Source organism: Megascapheus bottae, chromosome 14, assembly GCF_031878675.1.
Source record: "Megascapheus bottae isolate mThoBot1 chromosome 14, mThoBot2.hap1, whole genome shotgun sequence".
Lineage (NCBI taxonomy): Eukaryota > Metazoa > Chordata > Mammalia > Rodentia > Geomyidae > Megascapheus > Megascapheus bottae.
In genome coordinates, this window is record NC_143522.1 from 30912924 (window position 1) to 30927675 (window position 14752).

Sequence of the window (14752 nt, forward strand, 5' to 3'; positions counted from 1 at the left end):
CACTTCCCCTTCCCTCCCCTCCCTTCCCTTTTTCCTTTCCCTTTCCTTTCCTTATTTTTGGTCGGTCATGGGGTTTGAACTCTGGGCCTTGTCCCTGAGCTCTTCAGCTCAAGGCTGTGTCACTCTATCATTTTGAGCTATAGTGCCACCTCCAGTTTTCTGGTGGTTAATTGGAGATGAGTCACATGACTTTCCTGCCCAAGCTAGCTTTGAACCACTTTTCTCAGATCTCGGCCTTCTGAGTAGCTCGGATTACAGGCGTGAACCACCAGAGCCCAAGTTCTAGTCTTAAGCAAAAGAAGCTCAGGGACAGCAATGGGGTTGGAGGGGGAAATAAATGAAATGGAAGAGGTTATTGTGAACGTGGATAAACTAGAGATGAAAAAAAGAGGTAGAAAGATTCTCTCTTGGGCTAGGAAATGTGGCTTAGTGGTAGAGAGTTTGCCTTGCATGCATGAAGCCCTGGATTCGATTCCTCAGTACCATATAAACAGAAAAAGCCGGAAGTAGGGCTGTGACTTAAATGGTAGAGCCCTAGCCTTGAGCAAATGAAGCTGACCACCCCCCCCCCAAAAAAAAAAAAAAGATTCTTGCCAGGTACAGTGGCTCATGCCTTTAATCCTAGCTACTCAGGAGGCTGAGAACTGAGGATCAGGGTTCAAAGCTAGCCTGGGCACAAAAGGACCTTTATCTCTAACCTCTTCTAGAAAATGGGAAGTGCGACTTGGTTTAAGTGTAGGGCAGTAGCCTTGAGCTGAAAAGTTCAGGGACAACACCTAAGCCCAGAGTTCAAGCCCCATGACACCCCTCCCCCCACACACAAATTGTAACAGCCTCTTCAGGGCCTTCTTGTTTCTGTTGCCACCAATTCTGAAGTCTGTTCTTGGGTTTTTTTGTGCCAGTCCTGGGATTTGAACTGAAGAGTCTTAGTGCTGCCAAGTACTGGTGGCTCACACTTTCAATCCTAGCTACTCAGAGATCTAAGGATTGCAGTTCAGAGCCAGTCCAGGTAGGAAAGTCTGTGAGGCCTCTTATATCCAATTAACCACCAAGAAACCAGAAATGGAACTGTGGCTCAAAGTGATAGAACACTAGCCTGGAGGGTGAAATGAATTTAAAAAAAGAAAAGGCTTAGGGACAAGAGTCTGGGTGCTATTCCTGAGTTTTAGCCACAGCTCTAATTCTAGCTTTTTTCTTTGCCAGTCCTGGGGCTTGAACTCAGGGCCTAGCACTCTACTGCCTGAGCCACAGTACCACTTCTGGCTTTTTCTGAGTACTTTATCGGCGATAAGAGTCTTATGGATTTTCCTGCCTGGGCTGGCTTCCAGGCAGGAGCCACTGGCTCCCAAGCTCCAGCTGCTTTTTTTTTTTCTTTTCTTTTTTTTTTTTTTTTTTGTGGTTCGTTGAACAGAAGACTCTCATGGACTTACCTGTTCACTGTTTTTGACCCATGATTAGACTTTCCCTGGATATGAGCCATAGTGGTATGAGCCACTGGCACCTGTCTGAGCACTTTTTATGACTTAGTCTTTTTATGTATTTCTGGTGCTAGGAATTGAACCAGGACTCTGAGCATCCTTGGTAAGTGCTATACCACTGTGTTGTATACCCACTCCATCTCACGTAGTTTTTGTAGTTACAGACTTGGCCAGGTGCTAAGGGAGAGGACATAGATATCTTTCTTTAAAGACAGGTGTGTTAGTTAGCCACACTAAAAATATGGAAAGTAATGTAGCCATCTTTGCCTCAACAGACAAAAGAAAATACAGTCTCCCAAAGCCCTCAGTGAAGCAGTTAGATCATTGTCTTATCACTACAAAGAAGTCTAGTAAGTCCCATCTGTGCACATAATATTAGAACTTAAGCACTTCCTTAGGATTTGAGGATTATCGGGGACATGAAGAAATTCTTAACAGTCTAGTGCAAGCAGATAAAAAGAAACAGAGTGAAGAAACAGGAAATGCATTTCAAAAGCAAGTTCAAGCTTGAAAAATAAAATGCTTGAAGTGCATGATACAAAATAGGGGACCTTTGAGGCAACAAGAAAAAGCTCTTGGGGCCAAGAGTTTGACCTAGTGGTAGTGTGGTTGCCTAGCATGCACGAAGACCTGGGTTCAATTCCTTAATACCACATACAAGAATTTAAAAAAAAAAAAAAAAAAGCTGGAAGAGGTGCTATGGCTCAAGTGGAATAGCTTTAGCCTTGAGAAAGCCCAAGGACAGTGCTCAGACCCTGAGTTCAAGGCCCAGGACTGACTGGCAAAAAAACCCCAAAAACAAAAGAAGCACTTGGAAAATAGCAGGAAAAGCTTCAGTAAGAAACAGAAAAATGACTAAGAATTATATCTTGAATGGTGATCCCCCCAGCCCCCATCATGGGGCTTGAACTCTTGGGCTGGACACTGTCCCTAAGCTGTTTGACTCAAGCCTATTGTTCTAGCACTTGAGTCACAGAGCCACTTCGTGTTTTCTGGTGGTTAATTGGGGATAATTCTCATGGACTTTTGTGTCCAAGCTGGCTTTGAACATGGTCCTCAGATCTCAGCCTCCTGAGTAGCTAGGATTACAGGTGTGAGCCACCGCACCTGGCTGTTTGCAGATGTCCAGAAGAGGGCGCTGTCCCTGAGCTCTTTAGCTCAAGGCTAGTGGAATGGTGAAAATTTATGTTAATATTGGGCAAGTATATAATGACACTGGTCATGTAGGAAAATGTCCTTATTTCTAGAAATTATGTACTAAATAGTCATGATGTCTGAATTTTTCAGGTGGAATACATGTGTATACTATAAATAGAAGGGGGAGAAAGAGGTCATGGGTAATAATGAAAAACGATTTATACATGATGTTCATAATTGATGGATAATTTTAAAAAAGACTCAACAGAAAGGAATGTTTTAGTGTTGATGGATCAGTTCAAGATATCTGATCAGAATTATTAGGTATTCCAGAGAATGAAAAAAGAACATTGTTAAGGAAATAATATTAAAAGTAAGTTTTGGAAAATTTCCAGAGCTGAAACATTACCAGTTTCCACATATAACAAAGCCACTAAGTGCCTAGCACAATGAATTAAAAATATATAAATAAAGCCAGGAACGGTGGCTTACATCTGTAAAACTAGCTACTCAGGAGGCTGAGATCTTAGGATCAAGGTTCAAAGCCAGCCCTGACACTAAAGTCCACGAGATTCTTACCTCCATTAACCACTAGAAAATCGGAAGTGGCGGCGCTGTGGGTATGCTAGTAGCCTTGAGCTGTAGAGCTGAGGGACAGTGCCCAGGCTCAGAGTTCAAGTCCCACCACTACCTAAAACAACAACAAAAAAATAGAGACTAGAGGCTGGCACGGTGGCTCACGCCTGTAATCCTAGCTACTCAAGAGGCTGAGATCTGAGGACCAAGGTTCAAAGCCAGCTGGACCCGAGACTCTTTATCTCCAGTTAACCTCTAGAAAATGGGAAATGGGGCTTTGCTCAAGTATAGGGAGTACCCTTGAGCTGAAGAGCTAAGGGACAGTGCCCAGGCCCAGAGGTAGAGCAGTAGCCTTGAGCTGAAAAGCTGAGGGACAGCTCGCCCTGAGTTCAAGCCCTATGAACCATCTCCCCCCCCCCCTGCCAAAAAAAAAAAAAAAAAAGGAAAGAAAAAAGGCCAGGCCCTAGTGACTCACACCTGTAAACCTAGCCATTCAAGTTGCTGAGGTTTGAGGATTTCAGCCAGCTCTAGCAGGAAAGTGTGTGAGGCACTTTATTTCCAGTTAATCATTAGAGAGCGGAAGTCCCACCTTGAGCACAAAAGCTCAGGGAGTGTCCAGGCTCTGAGCTCAAATCCAAGACCAGGTGGTATACCATGATAAGATTTCAGAACACAGACTAGAGAGGACCCCAGAATCTTGGAGGATTACCTACCATAGTTGATTCTGTTGTCAAAAAATAGAGAGCAGGCCAGAAGTTTGGCCTAGTGGTAGAGTGCTTGCCTAGCATGCATGAAGACCCGGGTTTGATTCCTCGGTACCACATACATAGAAAAAAGCCAGAAGTGGTACTGAGGCTCAAGTGGTAGAGTTCTAGCCTTGAGAAAGTCCAAGGACATTGCTCAGGCCCTGAGCTCAAGCCTAGGACTGGCAAAAAAAAAAAAAAGAGAGAGAGCAGGGCTCTGGTGGTTCATGCTTATAATCCTAGCTGAGATTTTGAGATCACAGTTCAGGTGTGAAAGTCTGTATGACTCTTATCTCCAATTAACCACCAGAAAACCAGAAGTTGTGCTGTGAGTCAAGTGGTAGAGTGGTAGCCTTGAGCTGAAGAGCTCAGGGACAGCGCCCATGCCCAGAGTTCAAGCCCCATGACTGAAGGAGGGAGAAGGAAAAAAAAAGTGGGGCTGGGAGTTTGGCCTAGTGGTAGTGTGTTTGCCTAGCATGCACGAAGACCCAGGTTCGATTCCTTAGTACCAAATACATAGAAAAAAGCTGGAAGTGGTGCTATGGCTCAAGTGGTACAGCTCTAGCCCTGAGAGAAGTCCAAGGACAGTGCTCAGGCCCTGAGTTCAAGCCCCACAACTGGTCAAAAAAAAAAGTGAAACCCTGAGAGAAATCAATGTAAAGAGAAAGTATTATTTGGTTTGTACCACTGGCTCATTAGTGTTTAGTCATCATAGACACCAGAATATGTAACAGAGGCTTAATTCATAACAACCAGGAGGCAAAAAGAGAGAGGAAGAGAGAGCAAGGCAGGAAATACCTTTTAAAGACAAATACCAGTGATAATCTTCCTCCAACCAGGACACACACAGTTTTAGATGTCCAAGGCTTTTAAGGAAAAAGGACATATTTTCCTTTTTTTAAAAAAATATATTATTACTTTTTTGTTTTGTTTTGTTTTAAATCAGCTGTGGGGCCTAGACTCTGGGCCTGGGCTGTCCTTGAACTCTTCAGCTCAAGGCTACTGGGCCTGGGCTGTCCTTGAACTCTTCAGCTCAAGGCTACTGCTCTACCACTTGAACCACAGCTCACTTCCAGTTTTCTGGTGGTTAATTGGAGATAAGAGTCTCAAGGACTTTGCTGCCTGGGCTAGCTTTCAACTGCGACCCTCAGATCTCAGCTTCTAGAGTAGCTAGGATTATAGGCGTGAGCTAGCAGCACTGGGCTCATTCTTGGACCATTTGAAAATAAGTTGCAGATGTGATAGTTCCCCACTGAAGTTACTCTTTTAAGAATAGTAGCTTTGAGATGCAGTTTGTAGAGTTGATTCTTCTTTAAAATGTATGGTTTTGTGCTGTTTTAAGCCTCTTTGCAGAGCTGCACAGCCTTCACCACATCTAATGTAGAATATTGTCATCTGTAAAGGAAACACCATGCTTACTAGCAGTCACCTCCTGTCTCCTCAACCACCCATAGGCAGTTACCCATCTACTTTGGTTTCTGGATTTGTCTGTTTTGTACATTTTTATGTTAATAGAGACATGGATGATTGGTCTTCTCACTTAGCGTAATATTTGAAAGGTTCTACTGTGTTAAGGCTGGCTTATCTCATCCTTTTTTATTGCTGCATAATTCATTCACCACGCCTATCCATTATCAACTGATTGGACATTCGTGTTTCTACTTTTCTACATATGCACTTAAGAGCTAGACATTTATATATAGGTTTTAAAAAATATATGTAAAATAAAGCTTATTCCTGCCACCCCAATTTCCTTTCTTTTCTTATGCCAGGTATTGAAGTAAGGGTCTTGTATGCTCTAGGCAAGTGGTCTAAAATTGAGACACCCAGTCCTGAAGCTTATAGTTCTTGAGGATATATTCTGAAAAAGTAGAATAAATACTTAGATCACTTTAATAAAGAGGAAGCTATGGAATATACGATAATGAAGAAATACAAAATTAGCAGATGTCAGGTTATGTCAAAATTGTCGATGTGAGTTGGGCACGGTGTCTCATGCCTGTAACCTTAGCTACTCAGGAGGCTGAGATCTAAGGATCTCGGTAAAAAGCCACCCTGGGCACACTGAAGTCAGTAAGACTCTTATCTTCAGTTAACCAGTAGAAAATGGGAAGTGGGGCTGAAGCTCAGAGGGTAGTAGGGAGCTGAAGAAAGAGCTCAGGGACAACTCCAGCCACAGGGGTAGGGCAGTAGCCTGGAGCTGTAGAGCTTAGGGACAGTGCCCAGGCCCAGGTTTCAAACCCCATGACCCTCTTCCCCCCCAACTCCCCCCCTCAAAAAAAAACAACAACCATCAATGTGTGGTGCCTTTGTATTGTGTGTGTGTATGTTTAAGTTTTCCTTAGATCTAAGAGGCTTCAAATGTAAGTGAACTAGAGGACTAAGCGAGAGTGGCAGGAGGCTGGTTGAAGGACCCATAGAGTGTCTGGTCTTTGGTGGAAGATTTGGATGTATGACTTGGGCCAGGCATGGTGAGAAACTTGAGTCTTCTCCTCCCTTTCTTTCCCCCTCTTTTCTCCTCTCCCTTTCTCTTTTCTTCCCGTACTCTATGGGATTTGTAGTGTAGTAAACCGGTCTGGATCTAGATCTGCCTCAGCCTTAGCGCTGAGATTGCATTGAGAACCACCATACCCGGAGAAGCTTTGAGATTTTTGCTTCCATGTCTTGGAAGCCAGATAGTGAGTCTAACGGTGAGAGAAGGGTGTTTGTCCTAGGTCTTGGCTTTCAGTAACACCTGGATCTCCTCATCCTTGTTAACTTTGCAGTGGCTATGCTACCTTCTTCACAACAACCAAAGTTGGAATGAATGCATGAACAGGTAAACATGGCCAGTCAGTCTCTGCTCTGAAATGTTCCATCATAACCACACCATTCACTAGTAGTATTGTACCCATCTTGTTAGTTACAATCATACCAGGCTGTGTGAATTTGCATTTCCCTGATGGTTGTCCATATTGAGTATCTTTTCCTGTGCTTTTATGTAGAAATGTCTATTCACATCCTTTTTCTTTATTAATTTTTATTTTTGTGTGTGCCCATACTGAGGCTTGAGCTCTGAGCTTGGTCACTGTCACTGAGCTTTGTTTTTTGGGTGTGGTACTTGAACTCTGGGCTTGGGCGCTGTCCCTGAGCTCTTAAGCTCAAGGCTACCACCCCTATCCCTTGAGTCACAGCATCACTTCTGGTTTTCTGGTAGTTAATTGGAGATGGGAGTCTCACAGACTTTTGTGCCCTACTTTGGTGACCCTCAGATCCTCAGCCTCCTGAGTAGCTAGGTTTACAGGAGTGAGCCACCGCGCCTGGCTTGATCAACGTCTTTCTGGCTAGAAATAGAATCTTAGTGTATATTTGATTTGCCTGGGATGGCTTGAACCTCTATCCTCTGACCTCAAGCCTCTCAGTAGATAGAATTATAAGCATGAGCCAAGGTAAATTTATAAGTGGTTATTAATTTATTTTAATGGTACTGGACCTTGTGGTTAATAGGCTGGGGCAGTACTCTGAGCTATGCAACCAGCCCTGTTTTAATTGGTTGTTGTTAGGGTGGAGCCTTGCTTTCTGCCAGGGTAAGCCCCTGAACTGTGATCTGCTCTGGGCTTATGTAGTAGTTCAATGAAAAACACATACCATCTCATTGAGCTTTTCTTCTGTGGAATGGAGTTTTGTGGATTTATCTGTCTGGGCTGGCTTTGTCCTTCACCCTGCCGTCTCTGCCTTCCATATAACTTGGAAGGCAGGCAGGCAGGCAGGCAGGCATGCATGTGCCATTTCATCTAGTGCTGTGTTGAGAAAGGATCTCACAAACTTAAGTAATTAACTTTAATCTTTGGATTATTGCCCAGTTACCAAAAAATGAATGAAAAGTCTAAGAGTGACCAAAGTACAAAATTCAGTTTTGTTGGTTTCTTTCTGGGATGGAATAGCTATCTAGCTTAGGGTGGTTTTGAACTTTTCATCCTCTTGCTCCATCCTCTGGAGTACAGGGGTTGAAGTAAGTAAGCCTTCTCTGGATGAGCCGTGTCCCGGCAGAGCTTCACTCAGTGTGTCAGCCCATGCGCACAGTGCCCCTGCTCATGATCAGCACTGACCTCCCTGGCTCTGCAAGAGCAGTGTTCTACCTCACAGGATGTATGCTCCGTGACTCAGGGAAATGGGAGAGACCGGGAGTCAAATGTTTCAGCACCTTACAGCTGCCACCTAGGCTTCCAACCATGGTAACTGAGTGGGCTACATGAGCACATGTTGAGGTGGCATACGTTCAGAAGCTTAGACGACCAGGTGTGTAGTATGGATGGATGTTTTTATTTATATACTTCTGTCCATTGTGGGACTTGAACTCTAGGCCTGGGCATTGTCCCTGAGCTCTTCAGCTCAAGGCTACCACCCTATCCCTTGAGCCACAGCCCCACTTCCAGTTTTTTGGTGGTTAATTGGAGATGAGCATCTCAACAGATTTTAGTGCCTGGGCTGGCTTTGAACCATGATCTCAGATCTCTGCTTCTTGAGTAGCTAGGATTACAGGTGTGAGCCACCACGCCTGGCTATAGTGTTTATTATTTATTGTATTTGTTAAATTATAATGAGAGTTTTCTTTCTTTTTATCCAGCCAAACTGGCAAGACGCAGTCAAGAACGAGACAATCTTGGCATGTTGGTCTGGTCACCTAATCAGAGTCTATCAGAGGCAAAACGTAAGTCTTGATTCACCTGTTTCCTACCTTTCTTAGGTAATGTAATATTTTAATGGAGGTATCTTTATAGCTAAGAATCCCTTTTTATGTTATATTCATTTACCTTTTTTAAATAATTTGAAAAATTTGATTTTTTTTCTTTTTGTGCTACTATCAAAGTTTGAACTCAGAATATTGTATTCTTGCTTGGCTTTTTCATTTATGGCTGGCATTGTCCACTTGAGCCATAGCTTCACTTGCTGCTTTTTGCTGGTTAATTAGAGATAAGATTTCATTGGACTTTTCTGCCCAGGCTGACTTTGGCTTTATGTTGTGATTCTCAGATCTCAGCCTCCTGTGTAGCTTGGATTACAGGAGTGAGCTACAAGTACCTGGTTGTATTTCTTTTTTTTTTTTTTTTTTTTCTTCTCCTGAGACAAGATTCTAGCTATATTGCCCAGGATGTCCAGAAATTCATTATGTACCTCAAGTTAACCTCAAACCTGAGTTCTGGGTTTATAGATAATACTAACCATACCTGGCTGCTATGTATTTCTTTTTGTGTGTGGGGGGGGTGGTCATGGGGCTTGAGCTTGGCCTGGGCACTGTCTCTGAGCTCTTCAGCTCAAGGCTACTGCCCTACCCTTGAACCAATCCCCATTTCCCGTTTTCTAGAGGTTAATTGGAGGTAAGAGTCTCAGGTCATTTTGTGCCCAGGCTGGCTTTGAACCTTCATCCTCAGATCTCAGCCTCCTGAGTAGCTAGGAAATCCAGGTGTGTGCCCCGGCTATGTATTTCTTTTTTTTTTTTTTTTTTTTGCCAGTCCTGGGCTTGAGCTCAGGGCCTGAGCACTGTCCTTGGACTTTCTCAAGGCTAGAGCTCTAGCCCTTGAGCCTCAGCACCATTTCTGGCTTTTTTCTATGTATGTGGTACCGAGGAATCGAACCCGGGTCTTCATGCATGCTAGGCAAGCACTTTAACCACTAGGCCAAACTCCCAGCCCCCGGCTATGTATTTCTTTAATCTGATATAGAAACATAAAGATTTTAAGGTCTACATTTTCCAAAGTGCTTTATGCGCCAATATTGAAATGACTTGGAGAAATGGCTCATAATGGAAAGAACATTAGAATGTAGTAAATTATTTTCTCACTAGGAATTTGTAGGGTTTTTATTGTGTTTACTTTTTGGTGCAAGATCTCCACGTTGTATCCCAGGAGGGACTCAAACTTTGACCTCTCGTGTCTCAACTTCCTAAGTGCTGGTATTGCAGACATATACCACCAGGTCCTGCTTGAATTTATAGTTAAAGAGACAGATTGTAGTTTCAAAGACTGCAAAGGGCAAATATAAATTATTAAGAATAAACAGCTCAATAGCTATGTACATATGACCCGATAAAATGGTACTAAGTGAAATAAACTCCCAGGATACAGAATAAAAAAAAGAATAGGCCTTAAATAGTTGGGTCTTTGTGTATGCTAGGCAAGCACTCTACCACTAGGCCAAACTCCCGGCCCTTGAAGTACTTTTTTTTTTTTGAAGGATTAGTTTGTTTGTTTGTTTGTTTTGCCAGTCTTGGGCTTGAAATCAGGGCCTAGGTACTGTCATTGGAGTTTCTCAAGGCTACCACTCTACCACTTGAGCCTCAGCACCACTTCCGGCTTTTTTCTATGTATGTGGTACCGAGGGATTGAACCCAGGTCTTCATGCATGCTAGGCAAGCACTGTACTACTAGGCCCTGAAGGATTAGTTTTCTAGGTATTTAATATTAATTTCAATTTTGTCTACATTGTTCAAAATACCATGTGAGATTGATTTTTTTTTCTTTTTGTTGGTATTGGTGTTTGAACTCAGAGCCTTTCTGTTTGAACTGTAGATTCAGTCCAAGATTCATTCATTCATTCTGTCTGCCTGCCTGCCTGCCTGCCTGCCTGCCTGCCTGCCTGCCTGCCTGCCTGCCTGCCTGCCTGCCTGTCTGCCTGTCTTATCTATTGCCAGTCCTTAGGCTTGAACTCAGGGCCTAGGCTCTGTCTCTGAGCTAGTATGTTCTCAAGGCTAATGCTATACTACTTGAGCCACAGTATCACTTCCGGCTTTTTCTGTTCATGTGGTACAGAGGAATCGAACCCAGAGTTTGATGTATGCTAGGCAAGCTCTCTATCACTAGGCCACGCTCCTGGCCCCCTGGAAATTTTTTTGGTTGGTCATGGGGCTTGAACTCTGGGCCTGGACAGACACAACTGTATTAGAGGTTTTTTTTGCTAGTTAATTGGAAATAGGAGTCATGACTTTCCTGCTGGACTGGTTTTAAATTGTGATCCTCAGATTTTAGCACCCTAAATTACCTGGATTACAGTGGTGAGCCACTGGCACCTGGCTTCATTTCTGTACTTCAGTTTTATCATTCAAGACAAGATAGGTTGTTTTTAAAGAATTTTTCAGCGAGGTTTATGAATGGCATTTTTAAAAATTATGAAATAGTGGTCAGTTTTTTGTATTGTGCACATTTTTTTCTCTGTAGTAAAAGACTATTTTCAAAAGCATCTTTGACAAATACAAGTTAGAAGTCATTGTTTTTCAATTAGTAGGGCCTAGAAATTCATTAGTTGGGACTCTGAATTAGTACAAATGGAATGTACTAATTAAAAAGGTTACAAAATGGGAATTCCAGCAATTGGGGCCTGGTGTGGGGGCATGAACCTGTCAATTCTTGCATCAAAAGGAAGAAAGGAAGATGTTTATTCTTGGAGAATTCTTGGGGTTTGGTCAGGATACGGAAGAGTATGTTAGCATAGTGAGGGTGTTAAAGGCTCATACGTAAAGAAGCTGCTTGTTTCACTGTAATCCAAAGGACCTTTTCTTTCCTTGTTTTTCTGGGGTGGTGATAGTGGTGGTACATTGCCCTTCATGCAGTGTGGAAAATTCAGCTGACAATTGTTGAATGGCGTTGAACTTAGCAATAATAAGATAACTTCTTCAGTATAGTGTGTGTGTGTGTGTGTGTGTGTGTGTGTGTGTGTTTTCTATGGGGGGTGGTCAGTTGTCTGACTTGAACTCTAGGTCTGGGCATTGTCCCCGAGCTCTTCATCTCAAGAACCCCTTGAGCCATAGTGCACTTCTGGTTTTCTGGTGATTAATTGGAGATGAGTCCCTTGGACTTTTTAGAGTCCAGGCTGGCTTTGAGCAAGGATAGTCAGATCTCAGCCTCCTGAGTAGCTAAGATTACAGGCATGAGCCACTGCACCTGGTTTGTGATTTTTTTTTTTAAGGATATCCTAATTTTACTACCATTAGGCTTCTGTTTTATGAGTTCATAATGGAGAATTGAGTAGCATTTCTGATTCCTCTGCCATGCTTTGGAAAACCGTTCTTTGTAGTTCCTGATTTTTGTTTTGGTTTGTTTTCTTCTCCAGTAGCTTTTACAGTGGCTTTCAGGAGCAATCTAGTGGAATCCTTTCAGTATTCTTCCTTATAGAGAGCTCAAAATATACCTCTTTATAACTTTTACAGCTTCCCCACACCCGAGCTCTGCTAAATAAACATGCTTTATCTGTACTCTACCATTGTTTTGAGTATTTTTCACATGGTGTATCTTTGGGGTATCTCCTTTGCCCTCAGGAATGTGTTCTAGTTGGTCACAATGGAACCTTTAGTTGCAGCACCTAAAATGGAATATTGGGGAAGACAAACATTTATTGAGTTTTATGCCCAGCGTAGTGTACTGAAATGCTCATTCCCCTGAAGGATTACAGGAGTGAGCCACTGGCGCCCAGCTAAGATTTTTTTTTTAATGTTTGTATTTGTATTATCTATAGGAATCTTTGGAGCCACAATTTAATTTTAATATTTTGGCTAGACTTAGAAAAGAGAAGAGGGCTGGGAGCATGACTTAGTGGTAGAGTGCTTGCCTAGCATGCACAAAGCCCTGGATTCAATTCCTTACTACCACATATATAGAAAGAGCTGGAAGTAGTAGTGTGGCTCAAGTAGTAGAGGGCTAGCCTTGAGAAAGCCCAAGGACAGTGTCCAGGCTCTGAGTTCAAGTCCCAGGACTGGCCAAAAACAGCGAAAAGAAAAGAGAAGGAAAGCTGGGCACTGGTGGCTCATGCCTGTGATCCTAGCTACTCAGGATACAAGGATTGCAGCTTAAAACTAGCCCAGTTAGCAAAGTCTCTGTGAGTCTCTTATCTTCAATTAAAAACCAGAAAATGGTTCTGGTTCTGGGAATGTGGCTTAGTGGTTGAGTTTAAGCTCCAGGACTGTGGTAGCAGGGGTGTGCGTGGGGGGGAAGAGCAGAATAACGTGAAGAGATTGTGTGCCTGTGTTGGTCCTTGGAGCTTGAACTTTTTTTTTTTTTTCCTTGTGGGTCATGGGGCTTGAACTGGGCCTCTGGGAGCTGTCCCTAAACTCTTCAGCTCAAGGCTACTGCCCTACCCCTGGAGCTACAGCCCCACTTCCCATTTTCTAGAGGTTAATTGGAGATAAGAGTCTTAGGTCTTTAGTGCCTGGGCTGGCTTTGAACTGAGATCCTCAGATCTCAGCCTCCTCAATAGCTATGATTACAGGGGTGAGCCATCTGGGCTGTCTTGGACATCTTCCCTTCCTCCCTCCCCTTCTTTTTTTTTTTTTTGCGCAAGTCCTGGGCTTTGAACTCAGGGCCTGAACACTGTCCTTGAGCTTTCTCGAGGCTAGAGCTCCACCACTTGAGCCACAGCATCTCTTCTGGCTTTTTTTTTTTTTTTTTTTTTTACCATGTGTGGTACCAAATAATCAAATCCTGGTCTTTGTGCATGCTAGGCAAGCACTCTACCACTAGGCCAAGCCCCCTGCCCTGGACGTTTTTTGTATTTTTTTTTTTTAAGGTACATCAGCTGTGTGTGGTGGCTTACGCCTATAATCCTAGCTGCTCTGGAGGCCGAGTTCTGAGGATCATGATTCAAAGCCAGCCCAGGTACTAAAGTCCATGAGACTCTTAATTCCAATTAACCACTAGGAAACCGGAAGTGGCACTGTGGCTCAGTGGTTGGGGCGGTAGCCTTGAGCTGAAGAACTCAGGGACAATGTTCAAGCCCAAAATTGATCCCTCCACCCCCCCCCCCCAAATGCTACATCATAATGGCACTTTTATCAACATATACATAATGGGTCTCATAAGATTGTAATAGAGCTGAAAACTCCTGTTGCTTAGTGACCTTGTATGGAATATGCTATTCATGTTTGTGATAGTGCCAATGGAAACCTCTTATGCTGCCAGTCCAAGGCAAAGATAACAAACCTCTGGTTTGTACATTTATTATATTAAACTTTGAATTCTTGAATTGCCCCTGTATGTAAAAAAGAAAAGTAAGTGTTGTGTAACAGCATGGCCCCATCACACCAACAGCTTCATAGATCTTGTGTTGGCACATGTTGTTATATTTTCTTCTCTTGGACTTAATTTAATATCACGTTGTTTGCTCACCAAGATGCCGGGAACAGTAGGCTATACCTTATGTATCTGTCTTCTTTCCCAGCATCCTCTAGCTTTTCATGTATGCTTCCTCAGTGGCTTCCATTCTGAGCTAATTGAGATAGAATCTTATTGTGGTTTTGATTTACATTTCCTGAAGGCCAAGCTTGAGTAGAAAAGTATAATAGACTCTTCTTACCTTATTTCTAATTAGCCAGGAAAGCCAGAAGTAGAGGTGTGGCTCCCTAATTTGACTTTGCCTTGTGTTTTGACACAATTTGAAATCTTAGTTTTCATGTTATGCATGCTAACTCTGCCTTTATAGTTCATAGTAGGCTTAAAGTATGTAACAGTCAAGCTGGGCACCAGTGGCTCATGTCTGCAATCCTAGCTACTTAGGAGGCTGAGAGCTGACGATCCCGGTTCAAAGCTAGCCCCAGCACAAAAGTCCTGAGACTCCTGTCTCCAGTTAACCAGAAAAACTGGAAGTAACAAGGCTCAAGTGGTAAGAGTGGTAGGCTTGAGCTGAAGAGCTCAGGGACAGTGCCCAGACCCAAAGTTTAAGCCCCATGACCAAATTGCTCCCCCATGCATATATACCTATGCAGACATATATATGCATGCATATATGTTGTGTGTGTGTGTGTGTGTGTGCGCGCGCGCGCGTGTGTATACGTGCAGGCTGGGTGTGTGGCCT

At 43.2% G+C, this 14752-nt stretch overlaps 1 protein-coding gene across 2 annotated transcripts in view; it reads left to right on the plus strand.

Annotated features, from left to right (window-relative positions):
* Rcor1 (REST corepressor 1) overlaps positions 1–14752 on the plus strand; it is a 63715-nt gene that overhangs the window by 12639 nt on the left and 36324 nt on the right. For both annotated transcript variants that reach the window (XR_016537614.1, XM_090344873.1), the window contains exon 3: positions 8541–8624. Coding sequence is in view for 1 of the 2 variants with exons in the window: in XM_090344873.1 (XP_090200999.1) it covers positions 8541–8624 (84 nt within the window). In the remaining variant the exon portion in view is untranslated. The remainder of the gene's footprint in view (positions 1–8540; positions 8625–14752) is intronic.